The sequence below is a fragment of the Mesoplodon bidens genome, assembly GCF_964165515.1.
Source record: "Mesoplodon bidens genome assembly, chromosome: 4".
In the NCBI taxonomy this organism is placed as follows: Eukaryota; Metazoa; Chordata; class Mammalia; order Artiodactyla; family Ziphiidae; genus Mesoplodon; species Mesoplodon bidens.
In genome coordinates, this window is record NC_138160.1 from 5865680 (window position 1) to 5886229 (window position 20550).

Consider the following 20550-nt stretch of genomic DNA (forward strand, 5'->3'; position numbering starts at 1 on the left):
TCAAGACTCGTTTAGAAATTGGAATCCTGTTAATTCAGGGAAGGAGCAGGAGGTCTGAAGAAAAAAAACTGAATTTATTTTTTCAAAAGGTAATGAAGCCTTGCTTATGTAAATAATAATAATAAATGTTATATACCAATTGTTGTACCCCTAATTAGGGAATCAGGGGAAATTCAAATTCAAATTTAAATTTGAATTATTTTATGTTTTGGTAACTAAAGTTCCCGTATTTATCAAAACAGCCTACCTGCAGGCTGCTCATAATGTGATAAAAAAATAAACTACTGTGTTTTAAAGAAAAAACAAACATACAAAAACAAAAAAACTGGAATCATGGCTTTGTCACTTACTCTGTGTGATGTCTGGTAGTTACTTATTTTTGCTTCAATTTCTTTATCTGTGAGTAGGGGTGATAATACCCCCCCCCCCATTAGGCTGCTATATTGAATGAGTCACATATCACTTGTCAGTTTATTGTCTCATGGCTCCAGGTTCATCCATCACTGCCCTCTCAGCCAAAACGGATCTGGGTCCTTGAAACAGTTCTGGCAGTTCTGTCACTAGAGGGCACTAGAGAGACACTCAAGGAAGAAGGGGTTTGGCCTCAAGATTCTGGTGTCCTTGCTCCCCAGCTGCCCCACTGTGTGCAGCTGCCCCATGTCCAGCTCCTGCGGGGTGCAATGGTCAGCAGCGCCCAGAGGCCAGCAGCCTTCCCCAGCACCCTAGAGGGCAGATTTCCAGCAAGTTCCACCAACGCAGAGCCGTAGCAATGTCCCTGCGGTCACACCCTCCTCCACAAATCCCAGGGTGAGGAGTGACGGGCTCTTCCTGAGGTGCCCTCGCGCAGGGCTAGCTGCTCCTTCTGTCATTCCCACACCCTTCACCATTCTCTTTACTTTTCACCAGCCAAGCCCTCATTACCCCAACCCCACTATCGTAAGCCATCCTTCCTATTAAACTTCCCGTTCCCACAAATTACTATGTGGTTTCTCCTGGTCACACCTGACTGATACGAGTCAGTGTAAGTAAATCACTTCAATATCATTGGCAAAGGCCCGACACTGTCCTGTTAAATGACTGTTATTACCTAGGACTTGGTTTGCTTATACATTAAATTGGGATGAGATCTAAATACTCAAGGGTGTTTTATCGACTGCGTGGGCCCACCGTAACTATGATGCAGTGTGGACAGACCCGGGTTTGAATTACGGCTCTGTCATTTAATATTGGTCGTGACAATCTAACCATGCCAATAGAGACTACAGCTACACAAAATGTTTGTACAGTACCTCAACTGAACAAATGTTAGCCATCTTTACCGCAAAGAAAACAGCAAGGGTTCTCATTTGCCTTTAAGGTTATATAAACCAATGGTCCTTAACCTGATCACAAGTCAGGCCATATGGAGTTTAGACTCCACCTGGTCGTAAGAAATAAGTCTCCGAGCTTCCCTGGTGGCGCAGTGGTTGAGAGTCCACCTGCCGATGCAGGGGACGTGGGTTCGTGCCCCAGTCCGGGAAGATCCTACATGCCGCGGAGCAGCTGGGCCCATGGGCCATGGCCGCTGAGCCTGTGCATCCGGAGCCTGTGCTCCGCAACGGGAGAGGCCACAACAGGGGAGAGACCTCAACAGTGAAGAGGCCCGTGTACCACAAAAAAAAAAAAAAAAAAAGAAAGAAAAAAGAGTCTCCAATAATAGGGCCAGAAATCTGCATTTTAAAGAAGCTCCGGAGAAACTTGAACAGAACTAAGAGCTCCCCCTTCCCTTTGGTTGGTGAAGTTGGCCCTGGCACAGCCGTTGGGAACTGGAAGGGCCAGGGTCTGAGGCTTTCAGCTCCAGTGAAAGAGGGGATTAGTACCTTCAAATGTTGAACAAATAGAAATAGGAGAATCAGGGCTATGCTGCTTATGTGGGAAAAACGGGAAGATAAATATGGAAGGGGGACTACAACAGAACCAGGTGTTGGGTTGGAATCAGAGGTATTGGTGTGACATGGTTTTAAACAATGTACAGGTAACGCATACAGATGTACAAATGTAAGGTGTGTGCACACACACACATTTACTTCCTAGCTCTCTCTGCTGAGAGGGTCTGTAAGAAACAACACCCCAGTAGCCGTGAGCACACCTAATACCAGACGTTGGTTTCTAACTACCGGGTTCCACTAAAAGGATCCGGGGTGGCTCCAGGACTGGACCATCACTGTGCCAGAAAGAAGCATGATGGGGACATGTGGAAGGATGTTAGAACCGACTTAGAAGCAGCCCCCATCAGCATATCCTGGGACAATGACAGTAACATATAGCTTACTGAATAAAATTGGAATCCTTGAGTCCACATGATATAAATGAATAAAGAAGTAAATAGGGGAGAGGGGAAAAGTGTTTAGTGTAGAATGCAAACTAATAATGTAGAGGAGTGATAAAATCGCAAATTATCATTTTGCAGATCTCATGGTAAATACTGGTTCAGAAAAAATTACCAAGAAATGCTAAAGCTGGTAAAGTTTGACAACAAAGAGATACATAGTCAGAGCATCTCCCTGCAAAATACCTGTTATGGTTTTAAGTGAAGAAATGTGGAGGCAGTTTTACTCAAGTAAAACTTAACTAGGAAGCGACAAATCCACATCACGAGCCTCTTGATATGCTCCTGGTGCCCTGGTTTTTAGCAAAGACATGCTGAAGTACTAAGGGATAATGAAACATGTCTGCAACTAACTCAAATGGTTCAGAAAAAAAATTAGTTATACACACACAGACACAGGAATTTAGGTGAAGGGTAAATAGGAATTCTTCACACTACTGAGCTGGAAAGTATTTCAAAATCAAGAGACTTAGGAGACAAATCAACCAAACACAGCGTGTGGTCTATTTGTCCAAACCAATTTTAAAAACAAACTGAGAATAAGCAAATGTGAACATTAACTGAGCTATCTGTGGGGTTTTTTGGTCTTTATTTCTTCCCCATCTCCCAGCAACCACTTTTCCACTGCTTTTTTCTGAGTTCAACTTTTCTGTTTTAGATTCCACGCATAAACAGCACCTTGTCGTATTTGTCTTTCTGCCTTATTTCATTCAGCACAATGCCCGAGCTCCATCCATGCTGTCACAATGGCAGGACTGCTCTCTTTTTTACGGCTGAATAATATCCCATTGTATGTATATGCGCCACTTCTTTACCCATTCATCTGTTGATGAACACTTAGGTTTACCCGTTTCTGTACCCTGGCTATTGTAAATGACATTATGACTAACGTGGGGGTGCAGATATCTCTTGGAGATAAGTTTCATTGCCTTTGGATAAATACCCAGAAGACTGCTGAATCATCTGGTAGTTCTATTTTTCATTTCTTGAAGAACCTCCAGACTGTTTTCCACTCCCACCATCAGTGTACCAGGGTTCTCTCTTCCCCATGCCCTCACCAGCCTTTCTTCTTTTAGGTAATAGTCATCCTAACAAACTGTGAGGTGACATCTCATTGGGGTTTTGATTTGCATTTCCCTGATGACTGCTGATGCTGAGCACTTTTTCATGTATCTGTGGCCATTTGTCTTCTTTGGGAAAATGCCTACTTAAGTCCTTTGCCCTTTAATTGGATTTTTTTTTTAATTCAGTTGTATGGGTTCCCTGTATTTTTACTATTAACAGGTTAAATTTTAGTATTAACCCCTTATCAGACATATGGTTTGCAAACATTTTCTTCCATCCCATAGATCACCTTTTCATTTTGTTGGTTTCCTTTGTAGTCCCACCTGTTTATTTTTGCTTTTGTTGTCATACCCAAAAGAATCATTGCCAGAAGCCATGTCATGGAGCTTACCCCTTATATTTTCTTCTAGGAATTTCAGAGTTTCAGTCTACATTTAAGTCTTTAATCCACTTTGAGCTGACTTTTGTATATGTGTAAGATACAGGTCCAGTTTCATGCTCTGTGCATGTGGCAAATCCTCTTTTCCCTGCACTATTTATTCAAGAGTCTGTCCTGTTCTCATTGTATAGTCTCAGTTCCTTTGCCAAAAATTGACCATATATGCATGAGTTTATTCCTGGGCTTTCTATTCTGATCTACATGCCTGTTTTTCTACCAATAGCATACTGTTTTGCTGTAGCTTTTTAATACAGTTTGAAATCAGGAATATGATGCCTATAGTTTTATCCTTTTCCTCAAGATTGCCTTGGCTATTCAGGGTCTCTTGTGGTTCCATACAAATTTTAGGATTCTTTTTTCTGTGAAGAATGCCGTTGGGATTTTTTAGGGCTTGCATCAAATCTGTAAGATCACTTTGGGCAGTATGGACATTTCAACAGTATTAATTCTTCCAATCCATGAGCATGGAGTATCTTCCCATTTATTTGTGTCTTCAATTTTTTCATCCATGTCTTAATAGTTTTCAGTATACAGAATTTTCATGTAAGTTATTTGACGTTAAGGAATTGTTACTGCTTTTGGTGTGAAGTTATTGAGGTTTGTTTTTTTTTTGCAGTACGTGGGCCTCTCACTGTTGTGGCCTCTTCCATTGCAGAGCACAGGCTCCGGACGCGCAGGCTCAGCGGCCATGGCTCACGGGCCCAGCTGCTCCGCGGCACGTGGGATCCTCCCGGACCGGGGCACGAACCCGTGCCCCCTGCATTGGCAGGTGGACTCTCAACCACTGCGCCACCAGGGAAGCCCCTGAGGTTATTTGTTATTTTTATTTTTTAAAAGATTTTTTTGATGTGGGCCATTCTTAAAGTCTCTACTGAATTTGTTACAATGTTGTTCCTGTTTTATGTTTTGGTAATTTGGCCGTGAGGCATGTGGGATCTTAGTTCCCAGACCAGCGATTGAACCCACACCCCCTGCACTGGAAGGCGAAGTCTTAACCACTGGACCGCCAGGGAAGTCCCAAGGTTATTTTTTAAAAAGAAAAAGGGTCCTTATCTTTTGAAATGTTAGACACGACTTACTTCAAAATAATATAAAAAGGTGGGTATTAATAAGACTGTATTCACTGTGAAAGCCAGATGACAGGGCCATGAAGGTTCACCACACCATACTCTTCTCTTCTGAAATTTTGATTGTCGTGATGTGTCACCCAGAACCCCGCCTGACACATAGCAGGGACCTGGTAAGTGGTTAACTGAAATGGCTGCGCAGCTCCTGCCTGGTCAGCACGGTGCCCGAGGGAGCCCATTCAGCGCTGGAGATGGTTCCCAAGCTGCTAAGCAACCCTTTACCCACCCAAATCAGGCTCACTGTAGCTGGAGGGTCAATACCGCCCTCTGGAGGATAAAAGGTAAACCCACAAGAAAGCCCTTCAAGCGCTTTCAGGCCTAACTACTGACTTTATTCAAAAACTGTCTTCACATTAAAATTCCTTCCACCAGCTAAGAAGGCTTTAATCCTAATGTTTCCATTTACCCCAAAATCAGTTAGTTCCTTCTGCCTCATGAACTGGAGTAAACACTAGAGTCGTACACATACCCATTTTCATTAATGACTCTTTATTTAAACTTTCCAAGGATCCCAAACCCCATTTAAAAATTAAAATTGCAGGGTACTCCAATAAAAGCACATAAAACCCTCATGACTAATATCACAATTCACAGTACAGCTCTTACTGTGAGAAAGTTTATTTTACCTTTTATTACAAAGGCACAGAAGTCATCTGAGACCTCAGATATTAACCCCACTGCGTATTAATGTCGCACTAATGGGCAACTTAATACAATTATTAAAGTTGATAGTACAGTTTTCCAACAATCCACACATAGTTACAGATTCTCTCTAAAAAAAAATGCCTAAAAGAAGCACTAGGCCTTAAGACCAATATAGGCATAACAAAAGGGACCTGAAATTTTCTGCCAGGGCAGTTATATTTCTTGGTAGACTTTAACAATGAAAGTCTATTACCGGCAACAGGCATACTGGACCCAACTTTGCCAAAGAAATGGGGAAATTCTAACAAGCTAAAAAAATACCTTCCATACGCTCCACGTGAAAGAGTCCGGGGGTCATTCACAGACCTAACCTTCCGTCACTTCCCAGTCTTTACAGACGTGTGTCTCACCAGTCAGTAGTCCTGGGTTTCGTCTCAGCGGTGACGCCAAGGTGGAGGCCCCTGCAGCCAGTGCACTGGGGCGGGCCAGCCGCCGGGTCACTGCCTGTGGCGGCATCCAGCTGGCCGGCTACTCTGCCCCTTGCTCAGCACCCACCTTGTCCTCCGGAGCCCCAGGGCTGGCTGCACTCTCGCTCGTTGGAACAGCCCCCTCTTTCTTCTTTTCTGCCAACACTTCCAGCCCCATCATCCTGAGATAGTGAAGCCGTTCGTTCTTTGGCACAAAAGTTCGAATTGAGGCCTTTCCCCGCCATCCACACAACACGATGGGGCACTGGAGCGTGTCCGGCTTCCTGTGAACAGAACGGCTCCGGGTAAGTGTTAAACATCCTCCTAACTGCACCGTAGGCAGTACTGACACACAACTGCTCCCCAAAAATACCCCCAAGCCACGGGGAAGGCATTTTAGTCTGTGATTCTATGGAGGCTTCTCTCAAAGGAAAACCAGCTTCCTTCTTCCTGTCCTGAAGAGTATCAACGCCCTCAGGTTGGTCAGTTTTTCCTTCTAAAAACTCACAGTGGAATAACCCCCAAATCTGCAGATTTCAAACACTTTCAGTGTTAGAATCTCCAAATACTTGCATCTTCGCCAATGTGAAGAGCTATCTGTATGCCCACCCTACCCACCAACAGGAATCTGTCCTGTCCCTCATGGCTCCTTGCAGCTCCTGCCCACGTCTACAGGTGAGCAAACTGAGGCCCTGTGGAGGCCGGGTAACTGGGCCCACAGTAACAGCGCCAGCCGCGTGGGGCGCCAGAACCGGGAGCCAGGACCACCATTCTTTGCAGACACAGTGTTTCCCGGAATTGGGTCTGGTCACCCACCCCCATAACAGTCTGACGCCCGGCACACCGAGCCTGCCTGTGTCCGGCAAGCAGTGCCATCCGGGTCCAAACACCCTGCCTGAGCAACCGGCTTCCCAGGTGGCATCAGCTCCCCTTTCCTAACTGGGAGGGCGGCTACTGTCTGTATTACGCACGTGCCCCTTATCAAGCACTGTGCGTATCAGCGTGTACCATGCATACTGTTATTTACTTTCTTTCAAACGTGACTCTGGTCTAGTTTTTAGGCTCCTAAAGCCCTCATTTAAGTAAACATGTGTCCCAAGCCTACCTGATGCCAGGCATCAGTGACACAGGCTGTGCAAGGAACAAACAAGCATTTCAATCATATTTCTTAAAAAACAAACAGAAAAAGAGAAGAGAAAGGCCTGAACCAGGAAGAGAGAAACCACTAAGAAAAGGAGATGGAAACACATCTCCTTTGCTTAGTGGTTTGGTAAAAAAACGATGACAGGAAGACACCAGAAAATTCCCATACTCCCATTGTCTTCCTCTTTAAAAAATCTAATTCCTGAAGCTGTCTTTTCCCCTGTCTTTTAACTTGTGTACTTCAACTAGTAGAAACCAGCGTACGTGGAAAAGCGGACCCGCATCTTAAAACAGCCTACAGTTTTCTACGTGGGCCACACGAGCACTGTTACCTTAAAACCCACCTGCCGTCTTACTCCTAGTCCCAGCCCCCCCAGGCTGCTCCCCGCAGACGATGCTGGGTGCCGGGACCTGGCCTCCTGTGCAGACTCCACCCAGGCAGCTGTCCAGCTGGGTCCTGCCTTCCAGAGAAGCTGCCCAAACCCCTCTCCAGCCTAGACCCTGTTCTATCTCCTCCTTCGGAAATGGTGCTTTAGTTGACAGGGGCAGCTGTTAAATGTAAACCTGTCTGGGGATGCCAACGCTGACTCTGCCACCCCCTTGCTGAGGACCCCTGGGCCCGACACCCAAGTCCTCTGTCTTGTTTCTGGCAAGTGCTGACCACGCGGGACCTGCTCCCAGTGTGAGGGGTGTCGCAGAGCAGTGGTCCCGTGCTCCCGAGGTGGCTGTCAGTCTAGCTACGGGGGCCGGGCCGCCATGCCCCAGCCCAGAGCAACACTGCCTGATACCTAACGGGTGATCCACAAACACCAGCCAAACCAACAGCAGAGGTGGAAGAACTCAACCTCTCCTGACTGTCCTATCTGTACACTTCCTCTGTTTAAGGTAAAAATCAGAATTAGATTTCTGGGGCACAGAGAATAGGACTCTGCATGTTATCTTCTAAATAAAAATACACGTGGCTTGAAAGGGAATGTTTTATCAAGAGTATCTTCATGATATACGAGAATATTCCAGTTCTAAGATTTGCACAGTACTGTTTGAGGGGAACATCATAAAAGGCTTCTAAGACCACCCACCATCCCCCCACCGCCAAGAACACGGAAGCTCCAATGGCTGGAACATCTCACTTACGTGGGGTCCGGTTCATACTTCAGGACGACGCTGCCCTTGGCTGGAAGAGAAAGAGGCACACACTGGTCGAGCTCTGCCAGCAGGGACACCTCTGCTGTGCATGTTTATGTGCCCAGAGAGCAATAATCTAGACTCTTGGCCTCAGGGGTCTTGAGGCAGAAAAGAGGGCTTTCCGTCTAAATTCACAACGCCATCCGCAAGCCAGGCACCAAGTGGGGTCACGGGGACAGTGTAGGAGAGGCTCATGTCAGACCACTGAGAGACTGCAACACTCAGCAAGCCTCTCTCAGGAGCAGGGAGGTCGGGATTAACTACTGCTTAATTCTCAGAACTCAAGACTAAATAAATACCTGCTCCAACCCCCAGAAAGAGCATGGAACACCACATCAAAAACTGTCAAAAATTATGCTGTGGTCGTCCAAATGTAGGATTAAAAGAGAAAGAGAACACATGTCCCCTCATCCTTTAAAGCAATCCCTACTTTGAATGCAGCCCTGCCTGGGGAGACGAGGATGCCTCGGCACGGCGAGCTCCGACTGCTCAGGCTTCAGGCCGGAACGTGAGGCATGAGACCACGTAACTTCAATGACTGATTTGTGCCCTTTTCATCCAATCGAGCCGGAAGTAAGGAATAAGTTATAAAAAAGCAAGCAAGAATGAAAAGAAAAACAGAACTAGAGTCCCAGGTGGAATTATTTGTATTCTTAGGAGGAAACGTCACTCAGTGATTCGAGGTGGAAGTTTATGAAACAGAAAAGCAAGGATGTGACCGCTACCCACAGAGCAGCAGGAACCTTGGGCAAGGAATAAGGATGCACATTCTACCGCTGGGGGCTGGTCAAGGTGTCAAACCAAGCCAACAGCCTGTGCTCATCTCTCCTGGCCTCAAGACACAGACACACCCGAGTGTGAGGACCTGCCCTCTGGCTGCCCGAGTGACAGCGGGCGGCTTGGGGCTCTGGCAGGTGGCCTGGCTGGGCCCTGACACCTGCACAGGTGACCGTGGGAGGCTGGCTCGGGGCAGGAGAGCAGCTCCAGCAATGCCCTTGACCCTCAACGAAAGGGGTTGTCAGGTGTCTCCAGAAATCCCTCTGAAATCGACACAGGCACCAAGAACAGAGTCACAACACACATAAAGGTGGAAAAGCTCCATCAAGCAGGAACACCTACATCTTCACTATGTGTATGAGGACAAGTTACGTCTCTGCGCCAGTCAAACTGCTTACCCATGTCCTTGACTTGGCCGTATGCCTCACTGCTGAGTTTTCTAAAAAATGGATTTTCCTGGGTTAACAGAATTTTAACATCTTCCATCGAGACGGTGATAATTCTTGAATTAATAAATGGATACAATGTATATATTCCCTGTGGGAATAAAGAGAGGTGGCCATTACGAATGGCAGCAATCACCACCCATGCACGTGAGGCGAGCCCTCCGCTCATGGCAGCCCCTCCCCTCTCCACAGCCCCTGGCAGGCGGGACGCCAGTGACACACACGGGACACACGCCAGCAAGCACAGCCCCACCCTGGCGCCCCGGAAAAGCTCAGTGTCTTCGAGAGCCCCCCTGGCAGAAGCCGGCCCGGTGCTCAGTGGTCCTGACCCGCCAGGCCGGCTCAGAATCCCCCATCCACGCCTCCGCGGCTCGCGCCGCCCCACCGGCTGCACTTACCTCCTGCGCCAACCGGAAAGCACAGTCGAACTCTTCACCGCTGTTATTTCGACACCAGACTTTAACCCCAGTGTTAATAACCTGGGATGGAAAATATCAGATGAAATGCACGTAAGTGAAAGTCAGGATAATCGACTAAAATACTCCTTTCTAGCACAAGGAGACAGGGCTCTAAGTAGCTGCGGAAAAGAAGGAAAAAAGGAGTGGGAAGTACTTCAAGAGTCATCTGACGAAAACAGACGTTCTCTTGGCCCGACGATACTCCCACATGGCTTTGGTTTCTGTGCCTTATACGGACTGATCATTACAATAGACGTTAAAACCAGGAACCTCTGAGAACACAAGAATAGGTCAGCACACATTCCACGGGCCATCGGGAGCAAGGACACCGTCAGCCTGGAAGCCCCAGTGGACACCCAAGAGAGGACAGGAAAGACAGCACCTCATGGCCTAGCACTGTCCTGAGAACACTCTGACCTCGGGGGCCTCCAGACCACGCAGAGATGAGCTGCATTAAACAAGCAGACAAGAGGGAAATGAGCTGGGAAAACTGTAAAGCAAATGAAAAGAGGGTCCAGAAGTGGAAAAATTCTAAGGAAAATGGAAAAAAACAAATAAAGCCAAGCGCCCACAGGAGCAGCAGGCAGACGTCGGTCCCCCGTGACGCAGACGGCATGAGCCCAGCGAGGCAGACTGGACGTGGCCGGGCAGCCTGTGCCTGGCAGCAGCTGAGGCCCCCGGGCAGCTTGGCTCGCCTCTGCCCACGGCGGACAAACTGGCAGGGCCACATCAGGGTCGGCCCCTCCCGACCGAGTCCGGGCAGACGCGAAAGCAGGGCACGCTGAGCGCACGGGCCCCGGGGCTGGGCGAGCGGTACCTTCACCCTCTCGCTGTTGTTCAGCAGCACGTTTCTCAGCTCCTTGGACACCATGTAGAGCTGCCTCCTCTTCCCCTCCACGGTTCGAGTTAACAAGTTCATCTTTGGGAAGGAAGGGCCCAAAGCATAAAATTTCCTGCGAAAAAGACAGGGCTGCTTACGAGAGTTCCGTTCAGAATGTGACGAATGCCTCTCGGCGGCCTGCTCTCCCCGACAGACCCCACTTCTCAAAGCTGCTGTGGTTACGGGTGCTGGCGCTCTGCCGTGGACGCCCACCTGCACCCGCTTCACCTGGGCCTCCAGGAGCTTCGCCTGAGAGCAGCTAGACCTGGGACCTGCGTCAACAGGTGCAACTTCTCCCCTCAACTGCTGCTCCAACACCACACCCGAGAGCACCCACCTGCCTCATGGGCTTTTCAGGAGGGATTTTTACAAACACCGGCAAAGGACCCGTTATCTACAACACGATGAATGTAAGTGACCACTCCGGTTTAAAGATACTAAGTTCAACAAACAAGGAAGAGATGAACCCAAGACTGTTATCCTGGGCACCTTGTTCCACCTGGAAATCCCACCCAGACCCACTGCTCCTCATTTCCTAGCCGGGAACAAGGCGGGGAGCCCTGGCCGCAGTCCAGAGTTCTCCATCTCTCTATCATCTACACCTTTGGGTGGTTTAGGTTCTCTGATTACTGCTCACCTTAAACTGAAGGGTTCAGTAAACACCCTCTAAACTTTCATCCAGCTCTGACATGCGTTGTTAAAAAGGGGCTAAGTGAAAAACTACAGTTAAATGTGACCACATGTGCACTGAACCCTACGGTAAATTTAAAAGAAGAATTTAAAACGTTGAATTCATCCTTACTGGATAGGTGGAAATAATGGGTCGTCTTCAGGAATAAATACAAATGGATCTTCTTTAAATCCAAATAACTTCATTTTCTTAGATGGAGGAGGACTGAGAAGGGAATGGAGACGAGGTAATCTGTCATTGGAGGAATACCACTAAATCCCAACAGCACATCCCTCCTCCCACCCAGCCCTCATCCCAGCTCCGTGCCGCCCGGGCTCTGGAGGGAAGTAGGTCTCTTCCCTCCGGAGGACAGCCAGTGGCATCCACCACGGGGGTCATCAGCACTGAACCGTGTCCTATACAGCAAGGACCTTCTCACCCCTGCAAAACCACCCCCGAGAGAGCTCTGGGTTCCTGTTTAATCTACGAGGGCTGGGGAGACACAAGAACGTGAGGATCAAGACACAACCATTGAGCTTTCCTGGTGGCTCAGTGGTTAAGAATCTGCCTGCCAATGCAGGGGACACGGGTTTGAGCCCTGGTCCAGGAAGATCCCACGTGCCATGGAGCAACTAAGCCTGTGTGCCACAACTACTGAGCCTGCGCTCTAGAGCCCGCGAGCCACAACTACTGAGCCCCTGTACTGCAACTACTGAAGCCCGCATGCCTACAGCCCATGCTCTGCAACGAGAAGCCACCACAATGAAAAGCCCGCACCCGCAACAAATAGTAGCCCCCGCTCGCTGCAACTAGAGAAAGCCTGCGTGCAGCAGCAAAGACCCAACGCAGCCAAAAATAAAATAAAGACACAACCGTTTCTTACCCACACACACCATCTTTCTTATTTCCATTATTCTCTAAATTCTCAGCTCTTTCAGTTGCTCCTGTGTCGCTAATACCAGCGGCCGGTTTACTCTCCAGCTCCAAGGGGTGGGAAATGCTCCTTCCCATGGGATCTGCGGGGCCCGGCTGCACAGGCCCCCGCGGTTCTGCAGACTCACCCTGCAGCTGGAACAGGGGGTAAGCTTGTTTAAACTCAGACAACCACCTCCTCTGCCCTGATACAGGAAAAGAAGGAACTCAAAACGTCACAAAATCCATCCAAATGAATACAGCATCTCATGTACAAAAGAGAGACCACAGAATTTTTTTTAAAACAAGTGTCTTAAATCTATCTGCTATTTTAAGCAGAATTCATGGGCACTGACTCTAGTTTTAACTTCCTGTTTCCTAGCAAAGGCCAACAACGCCAGCCTGTCTTCACTCAGAAATGCTGCCGTGCATCTGCTCTGCGTGATGAGTCGCATGCTGCCCCAAACATACTATCTGGGGCCGAGGAGACAACGACATACATAAAGGACAGTGGGAACTCTCCCAGGACCCCTGGATAGACCGCTGTGGAGATTAGAAGAAAGATAAAGTGCACCTCTAGGGACCGAGAAACTACCTGTAGAAAAACGAACTTCTGATCCGGGATAAGAGTATAAATTTGGCTTTAAGAATGTGCAAAACGTTTCACTTACATTAATTTTTTATGTATATTTTATATAAGATCTTATATTAGAAAACTATTACGTAACACATAGCACAGCGACTACAGGTAATAACACTGTTGCATATTTCAAACTTCCTCAGAGAGCAGATCTCAAAAGTTCTCACCATAAGGAAAGACATTCTGTAACTATGTATATACAAACAGAATCATTATGTCATCCATCTGAACTAATATAATGTTGTATGTCAATTACACCTCAACTTAATAAAATTCTTTAAAGCTACACGTCCTTTCTAACAGGTCACAAGATTGGTAAAAGTGATAATTCTCAATCCCTATGAAGTGAGTTTACGAATTAGGACACTTGAACACAGAAAAGTTCAACACGTCCCTCAGTTCACAGAGCTATTCAGTGGATAAGTTGGTAAGGTTCTAAAGCTATTAACACTAGGCAACACTGCCTCCCAGAAAACGTACTCTATTTAATTGTTTTTTTTTTTAAAAAAAAAGGCAAAAAAGAACAAACCCCCAAACCCTTTGACAAGGCTAGCAATGGTACGCATCCTTTCTATGCCCACCTGGGCCTGCTGGTCGGAGCCTGTCTCCCACGCCCCTCTGTGCAGGAGGCTTTTTCTGTTCCATCGCAATGACCCAGATCTAATCCCGCCCCCTCACAAGGATACCAACAGCACTTTGTCAGCATGGCTCTCTCTCTGGCTCCAATTCTGACTGTATTTACAAGCTCCATCACTTCAACTAGACAAGGGCGTCCTGAAGACTGAGAATCTGAGTTATCAATGTGGCCCCAGCAGAGTCACGCCGGGCGAGCTCACAGGTCAGGCCGCCAAAACAGGTTTTCTCAGCTAAATGAATGAGGAACTGACATACTCACAGGAGACAGAAGCAGCAGTAAGATTTAAATGAGCAAATGATACCAAGTAGTTCTAAAAAGTAAGATGCCACATCAGAGGTGGCACACTGAAGAAAAAGCTCAAAACCACTTATGAGACAAAAATGTCAACACAGCCCCAAGTGCAAGTGAATCTGAAGTTCACATATGTGACAGGCTCTGACCAGTACCCTTGTAGTACAGCACCAGTCGTGCACTTTGACCATGTCAAATGTGACCGGTGCTACGTAAGATGCTTCTTAGAGTGAAAGTTCACACTGTTTTTAAATCTCGGAATGAAAGCATGAATATTATTTCACTAATAACTTACTTTAATTGCATGAAAATCACATTTTATTATAGTGTGATAAATACAATGTCATTAATCTCACTTTTTCGTTTACTTTTTAAAATGTGGCTGCAAGAAACTTTAAGTTACCATGTGGCCGGCGTTCATGTGTCAGGCAGGGAGCACTGCTCCAGGCCCCGTGGCCCCACTCCTGACTGGGAGTGAGGGGCTGTGACAGCCAGGGGCTCCGCCTCTGGGAAAACCTCTCCAACCTCACAAGCGCCGTGGCGACGGCCCGCAAATGCCACATCGCTTCAGTGTGAGTCTGTGCCCCAAGCATTCGTCTGGATTAGCCATACCCCAGAAAATGGTTTCCTTTCTGTTTCTCCAAAGGCCAAGCATTATTTGTCCTCGTTTTCCAGCATTGACTGTGACTCCAGGCCACGTTCCATGGCAACGGAAGGAAGGCTAATGGACACGCTAACAAAGTTCCTCATGTTGAAAAGGGGAGGAGAGCACATCACATGGCAACTTTGTGTCAAGACTCAAGGCTGCCCTCTCCAAACCCCTCGGCTTCATGGCCTCCCTTGCATAACCCAGGGGGCGGCTGAGGTTCGTTTGGCAGGTCAGGCCCTATCTACGTCCACTTCAGCCAGGCCTGGACAGCCTGTCATTACCTCTCATGGCCAAGACAAAGACGGGCTGGCCTGAGGTTGGCAGAGTTGTTCCAACTGAAAACTACCCACAGGAAGGCAGACACAGACACCACCGGCCTGCGGGGGTTCCTTCTGATACTAAACCACAGAGCAGTCGTCTTTATGACTTTCCAATTTTTATTAAAGAACTGGATTTAAGATAAAGAAGAAATGCATTTCCCAACTCCGCCTTTTCCACCTCCCTTATAAGACACGGCTGCTTTCTGGAAAACTCAAAATTTAAATTTAAGAACACCACCATCACCACCTCACACACAAAAACCCTTCACTGACCTCGGACAGCTTCTGCCTCAACTGCACAAAAAGACCACACGGTATGCTACATTGCTCTGGAAGATGTTTACCTTTGGGGGACGTTTATTCCATGGCATTGAAGACTTTTTCACTAATACTGCCACGAAGAACCCTCCAGTGTTTTGATGATGTGGTAATATCCTAAGACTGAAAGAAAAAAAAAAAAAACCCACACAATTTACCCTTTTTAACTGATCCTAATACACTCTTTTGCTGTAAATATTCACCCAACCCTCACTGACAGAATCGTCAACGTGTGATGTGTAAAAAGTTAACGTAGTGGCCAAGTATTACTTAATCAGGTTCAAGCCATTTATTTTTGTTATTTACAAATGCTCAACGCCTGCAGCTCAGGCCCTGAGAACCTTATTTGCTGAAAAGTTCACACAAGAGGGGTCAGCCATGGGCGCAGCCCAGATCACGCAGAACACGCCAGAGGTCCCACCTCCCCACAAGCTCACCACCGCTCTAGGTGCATCGCCTGTGACTTCTCGGGGTCCTTCGGGGGGAACATGGTAGGCCGGATTTGGGTGTGTCTGCTGTGCGGAACATCATCCCACACTGCAAACCACTGCCCATCCTTCGTCATCACCTGCAGAACGAGAGGGTGGGATTCTAGATTACCAGCCAGCCCCACCTAACAATAGGAAAAGTCAAAGTGGGAGATTCTCATTTCTCTCCAAAGCGAGGACTGTTTGCAAAAATAAAAATGAGACAACCTTTTATTCCATGAAACAGGACAATCATTCTATAAAGCAGCATTTTCATTTTCCATGTGGGTTTTTTTTTTCTCTTTTAAAACAAGCCTCAGATTGTTCCTCGTTTAAAACTGAAAAGTGAATTGTTTCATATTGGAAACAAGGCTTGAATTCCAGCCAGTTAAAAGAAAAAAAGCAAAACTATACTTATGGGGATGAGAATAAACAAAGCTGACTTCTAACTGCAGAATAAAGACAGGAAAACTTTTCCAGTGCCAGAGAGAAATATTTGCATAATCATACCATTTGTCATTAAACATAATTTTGAAATTGATTCTAAGCTGCATAACCAAATGTACTATTTATTCAAGTTACCCAACTGTGGGTGCTTTAAAACATCCACAGGTCTAACAGGTCTATCAAGTTGTCTGCCTTTCTGAGTCAGAGTCTTTGCAGAAAGACTACCTTCCACTGTGTGAGTCCAGGCATCCACTTTAGTCCTGGCAACTCAGAGGACACATCAGCAAGTTCCAAGGCACCTATGTATCAAACAAAAAACAAAACAAAAATTCACATCATGCCCAGTGAAAGAAGCTAATTATAAAAGATCACATATTGTATGATCCCGATCACATATTGTATGATCCCATTTACAGGAAATGTCCACGGAGGGCAGATCCACACAGGCAGAGAGCAGATTCGTGGTTCCTGGGGCGGGCGGGGGTGGGAACAGGGAGTGACTGCAAATGAGCTCTTCTCGAAAATGCAGTGAAGCCACTACAGATCACTGAACTGCACACTTAGAACAAGTGAATGTTACGAGCGTAAATGAGAGCACAGTAAAGCTGCTGCAATAACGAGCTGCAGAGTCCACACCACGTCCGAGACAAAGTCCACAGCAACAAGAGAAGCCACCGCAATGAGAAGCCTGCGCACCAAAACGAAGAGTAGCCCCCGCTCGCCACAACTAGAGAAAGCCCGTGCGCAGCAACAAAGACCCAACGCAGCCAAAAATAAAAAAATAAATTTATAAAAAGAAAAAAAAAAAAAAAACACAGTGTCTACAGTAGCACTACTACAAGAAGCTGTAAGTTAGGGCCATTACAGGAAACCTCTCAAATGAACTACCATCCACAGACCACAGACAGATCAGACGGTCTCAGGAAGAGGAAAATCCAACATAAGCTCCCTGGAAGCTATGAAAAATGCAGGCAATCGTGAAAATAGAGCGAAAGAATCCCCGAGGTGGAAGTCCAACGGTAAGAAACCTTTGACAAAAGCATCATACTGACCTCCACTAGTACATCCAAATAGTCTGGCTTTTAAAAGCCAACACTAAATAATAGTGCAAGTGTACGAAAACTGGTTTTCTCAATCAAACACTGCCCTGGGCTCAGCAGTGACTTTCTGCCACCATTTGGGTCAGAAGCTGCCAACAATGGCCCAGCGCGTGTAGACTGAATGCGTATCGGCCACCCTTCCCCCAGCTGAGTCTGAGGACTTCCAGGTGGGGACCACAGCCTCTCCAGTCAAAATCCCCAGCAACTGCCGAGTCCAAGGTCCAGCCAAGGCCTACTGTCTGATGAAGCCACGTCTACACATGATGCCTCTACGTGACGTCTACACATGATGGAGGACGGGGATGAGACATCTACAGTGTGGTCTGTAGCAACCACGTGCAGAGATGGCTGTGAGAGCAAAGCCGAGACTGGAAACCCACCTGCCTGGTTAGAGAGTAATTACAGAACAGGACACTAAGAGTTAAATTTACTATCAAATTACATCACTCACAGCTCTCCTCCTCCAATGCCTTTCAAAATAAAGTACCATCAAAAATGTAGAGCTCATAACCATGCAGGAAACACTGTTCAGAAATCACATCTTTATGTAACTATAGCAAAACAAAATAAACACAACATAGTAAATTCAGGTCGAAAAGACCCCAAAGGTGCGAACGATCAGAGGGCTGACCACACAGCACAGAGATCACTCGGCCACTAAGAATGTAACGGAAGCCTAGACGGACTCGGATACCGCCTCAGGAAATGCACACCTGTTTTGACATCTGCATTTCAACTTGCTTCATACACAAGTAGAAAACTCGGAAGCATTCTATTCTGGAAATGTAGTTAGTTTGAAATTTCCAATTATTTCTGTTAAGGAGAAACTGACAGAAAGGTTAACATTTCAGCAAAAACATGAAAACATTATGAAATGTTCTTACAACCTGTCTGGTCCCTCAGTATAAAACAGTGTGATAAGACCTCACACCCATTAGGATGGTTACTATCAAAAAACAAAACAAAAAAACAACCACAACAACCACAAAAAAAACAAAAAAAACAAAATAACAAGTGCTGGCGAGGATGTGGAGAAATTGGAACCCTTGTGCACTGCTGGTGGGAATATAAAATGGTGCAGCTGCTGTGGAAAACAGTATGGTGGGTCCTTAAAAATAAACACAGAATTACCATCTGGTGCAGCAATTCCACTTGTGTGTATGCACATGAGAACTGAAGGCAGGGTCTAAAAGAGTTATTGGTACAGCCATGTTCAAAGCAGCATTTATTCACAACAGCTAAAATGCAGAAGCAAAACCAAGTGTCCATCAGCAGATTAATGGATAAACAAAATATGGTCTAAACATACAATGGAATATTTTCAGCCTTAAAAAGGAAGAAAATTCTGATATATTATATAACATGGGTAAACTCTGAGTACAATATCCGAAAAGAGGTAAGCCAGTCAGTCACAAAACAACAATACTGTAATGATTTCACTCAAAGGAGATATCTAGAGTGGTCAAAGTCACAGAGACAGAAAAATAATGGGGGGGGGCGGGGGGCAGAGGGGGTACTGGGGAGTTGTTTAATGGGTCCAGAGTTTCCGTTTAGCAGGTGAAGAGCTCTGGAAATTGGCTACACAACAATGTGAATGCAGTCAACACTATCGAACTATACATTTTTAAATAGTTAAGACGGTACTTTTTTTTTTTTTTGCGGTACGCGGGCGTCTCACTGTTGTGGCCTCTCCTGTTGCGGAGCACAGGCTCCGGACGCACAGGCTCAGCGGCCATGGCTCACAGGCCCAGCCACTCCGCGGCATGTGGGATCTTCCCGGACCGGGGCACGAACCCACGTCCCCTGCATCAGCAGGCGGACTCTCAACCACTGTGCCACCAGGGAAGCCCAAGATGGTACATTTTTAAGTTATGTAAGTTTTACCACAATTTTTAAAAAAATGCAACAGTGTGGTAAGGATCTGACATAACCTTTCAAACTCAGAGAAACAAAAAGGGCCAACTGCATAATTCACGAAATACAAGAAACCCATTATATAAGCATGTTTTTAATCAGGGATACCTCATTTTAGGGTTTATAGGCTAATCACACAAGCAAACGTAGAAAAAGCCTACAGAAAAATACACTATAGCAATAAAGTTTTGAAAAGTACATACTCTTATTGAAAGATCATCATGCACTTACCTTCACTCTTTTCCAGTAAAGATGCTATGACTGCTTCATCTTCAATGGGGTTTAGTGAACACGTAGAATACACCATCCTGCCGCCTTCCACTAGCTGTTCAGCACCCCGAGTTGCAATCCGCAGCTGTAAACTAAGGGCCGGAGACTAGGTCACCCTATGTGCCGAGCACATCCGCATGGCACATACGTCAGAGGCACTGACTGTAGCACATATTCATTACAAATTTTATGACAGACATAATAAAATATAAAATACTCTGTGTAAGGTTAGCAACTCCCATATAAAGAAAAAAATAACAACAAAAATTTTAAGATTTTAAGCGAAGTTAGAGTAACCCTATATAAGATGTTCCCTGTTTATCTAAAAAGTACCTATTTATAGATGTTGTTACTATATGTTGTTACTACAATGTTGTTACTGTTCTGTTAACCTTTCCCAACATGCCAACAAGCAAAGCATAAAGCTGATTAACAACTGAATTCAATACATTAGCTAAATTTCACTATTAAAGTCTCCATACTTATAGAAATATTTGCTTTTTCTTTCCATGAGCAGTTTGTATCTCTTAGTACATTATAATCCCAATTGCCTGTTTCACAAAAACAGTAGTAAATTTTTAACAGAGAAACAAAATTTCCTGAAGTTATTTATGGTAAATATTCATTAGTATCCTCCAGATCACCCATAGTTCTATATTTGTATAATTTTAATGTTAAGTGAAAAAAAGAAAGCAAAGCTCTGTAGACAGTACAATCAAAACAGCTATTTTAAAAATCCCTCTGAATGCAAAAACACCGTAATACACCAGGCATGACCAGGCATATCTTTGAGTTATAAGAGTTTCTCTTTCCTTTCACTGCTAGGAACTTCCCAAATTTTCTTTAAAGACAACCAAAACATATTTCTGAGAGGTCAAAGTGTTAAGCAAAATAATTCAACACAAAAGAACTGAA

At 45.9% G+C, this 20550-nt stretch overlaps 1 protein-coding gene across 4 annotated transcripts in view; it reads right to left on the reverse strand.

The window, feature by feature from the left end:
- Nucleotides 1–5459: 5459 nt before the first annotated feature.
- NSUN2 (NOP2/Sun RNA methyltransferase 2) overlaps nucleotides 5460–20550 on the reverse strand; it is a 28510-nt gene continuing 13419 nt past the window's right edge. For 2 of the 4 annotated variants that reach the window (XM_081231801.1, XM_081231799.1), the window contains 12 exons: nucleotides 19597–19727; nucleotides 18618–18689; nucleotides 16577–16650; nucleotides 15875–16005; nucleotides 15464–15560; nucleotides 12554–12738; nucleotides 11803–11895; nucleotides 10938–11073; nucleotides 10061–10141; nucleotides 9615–9753; nucleotides 8389–8428; nucleotides 5460–6395 (listed from right to left, as the gene is read on the reverse strand). In XM_081231801.1, coding sequence (XP_081087927.1) covers nucleotides 6173–6395; nucleotides 8389–8428; nucleotides 9615–9753; nucleotides 10061–10141; nucleotides 10938–11073; nucleotides 11803–11895; nucleotides 12554–12738; nucleotides 15464–15560; nucleotides 15875–16005; nucleotides 16577–16650; nucleotides 18618–18689; nucleotides 19597–19727 — 1402 coding nt within the window. In that variant the 3' untranslated portion in view covers nucleotides 5460–6172. The remainder of the gene's footprint in view (nucleotides 6396–8388; nucleotides 8429–9614; nucleotides 9754–10060; nucleotides 10142–10937; nucleotides 11074–11802; nucleotides 11896–12553; nucleotides 12739–15463; nucleotides 15561–15874; nucleotides 16006–16576; nucleotides 16651–18617; nucleotides 18690–19596; nucleotides 19728–20550) is intronic. The other 2 variants (XM_081231800.1, XM_081231798.1) reach the window with 1 other exon arrangement.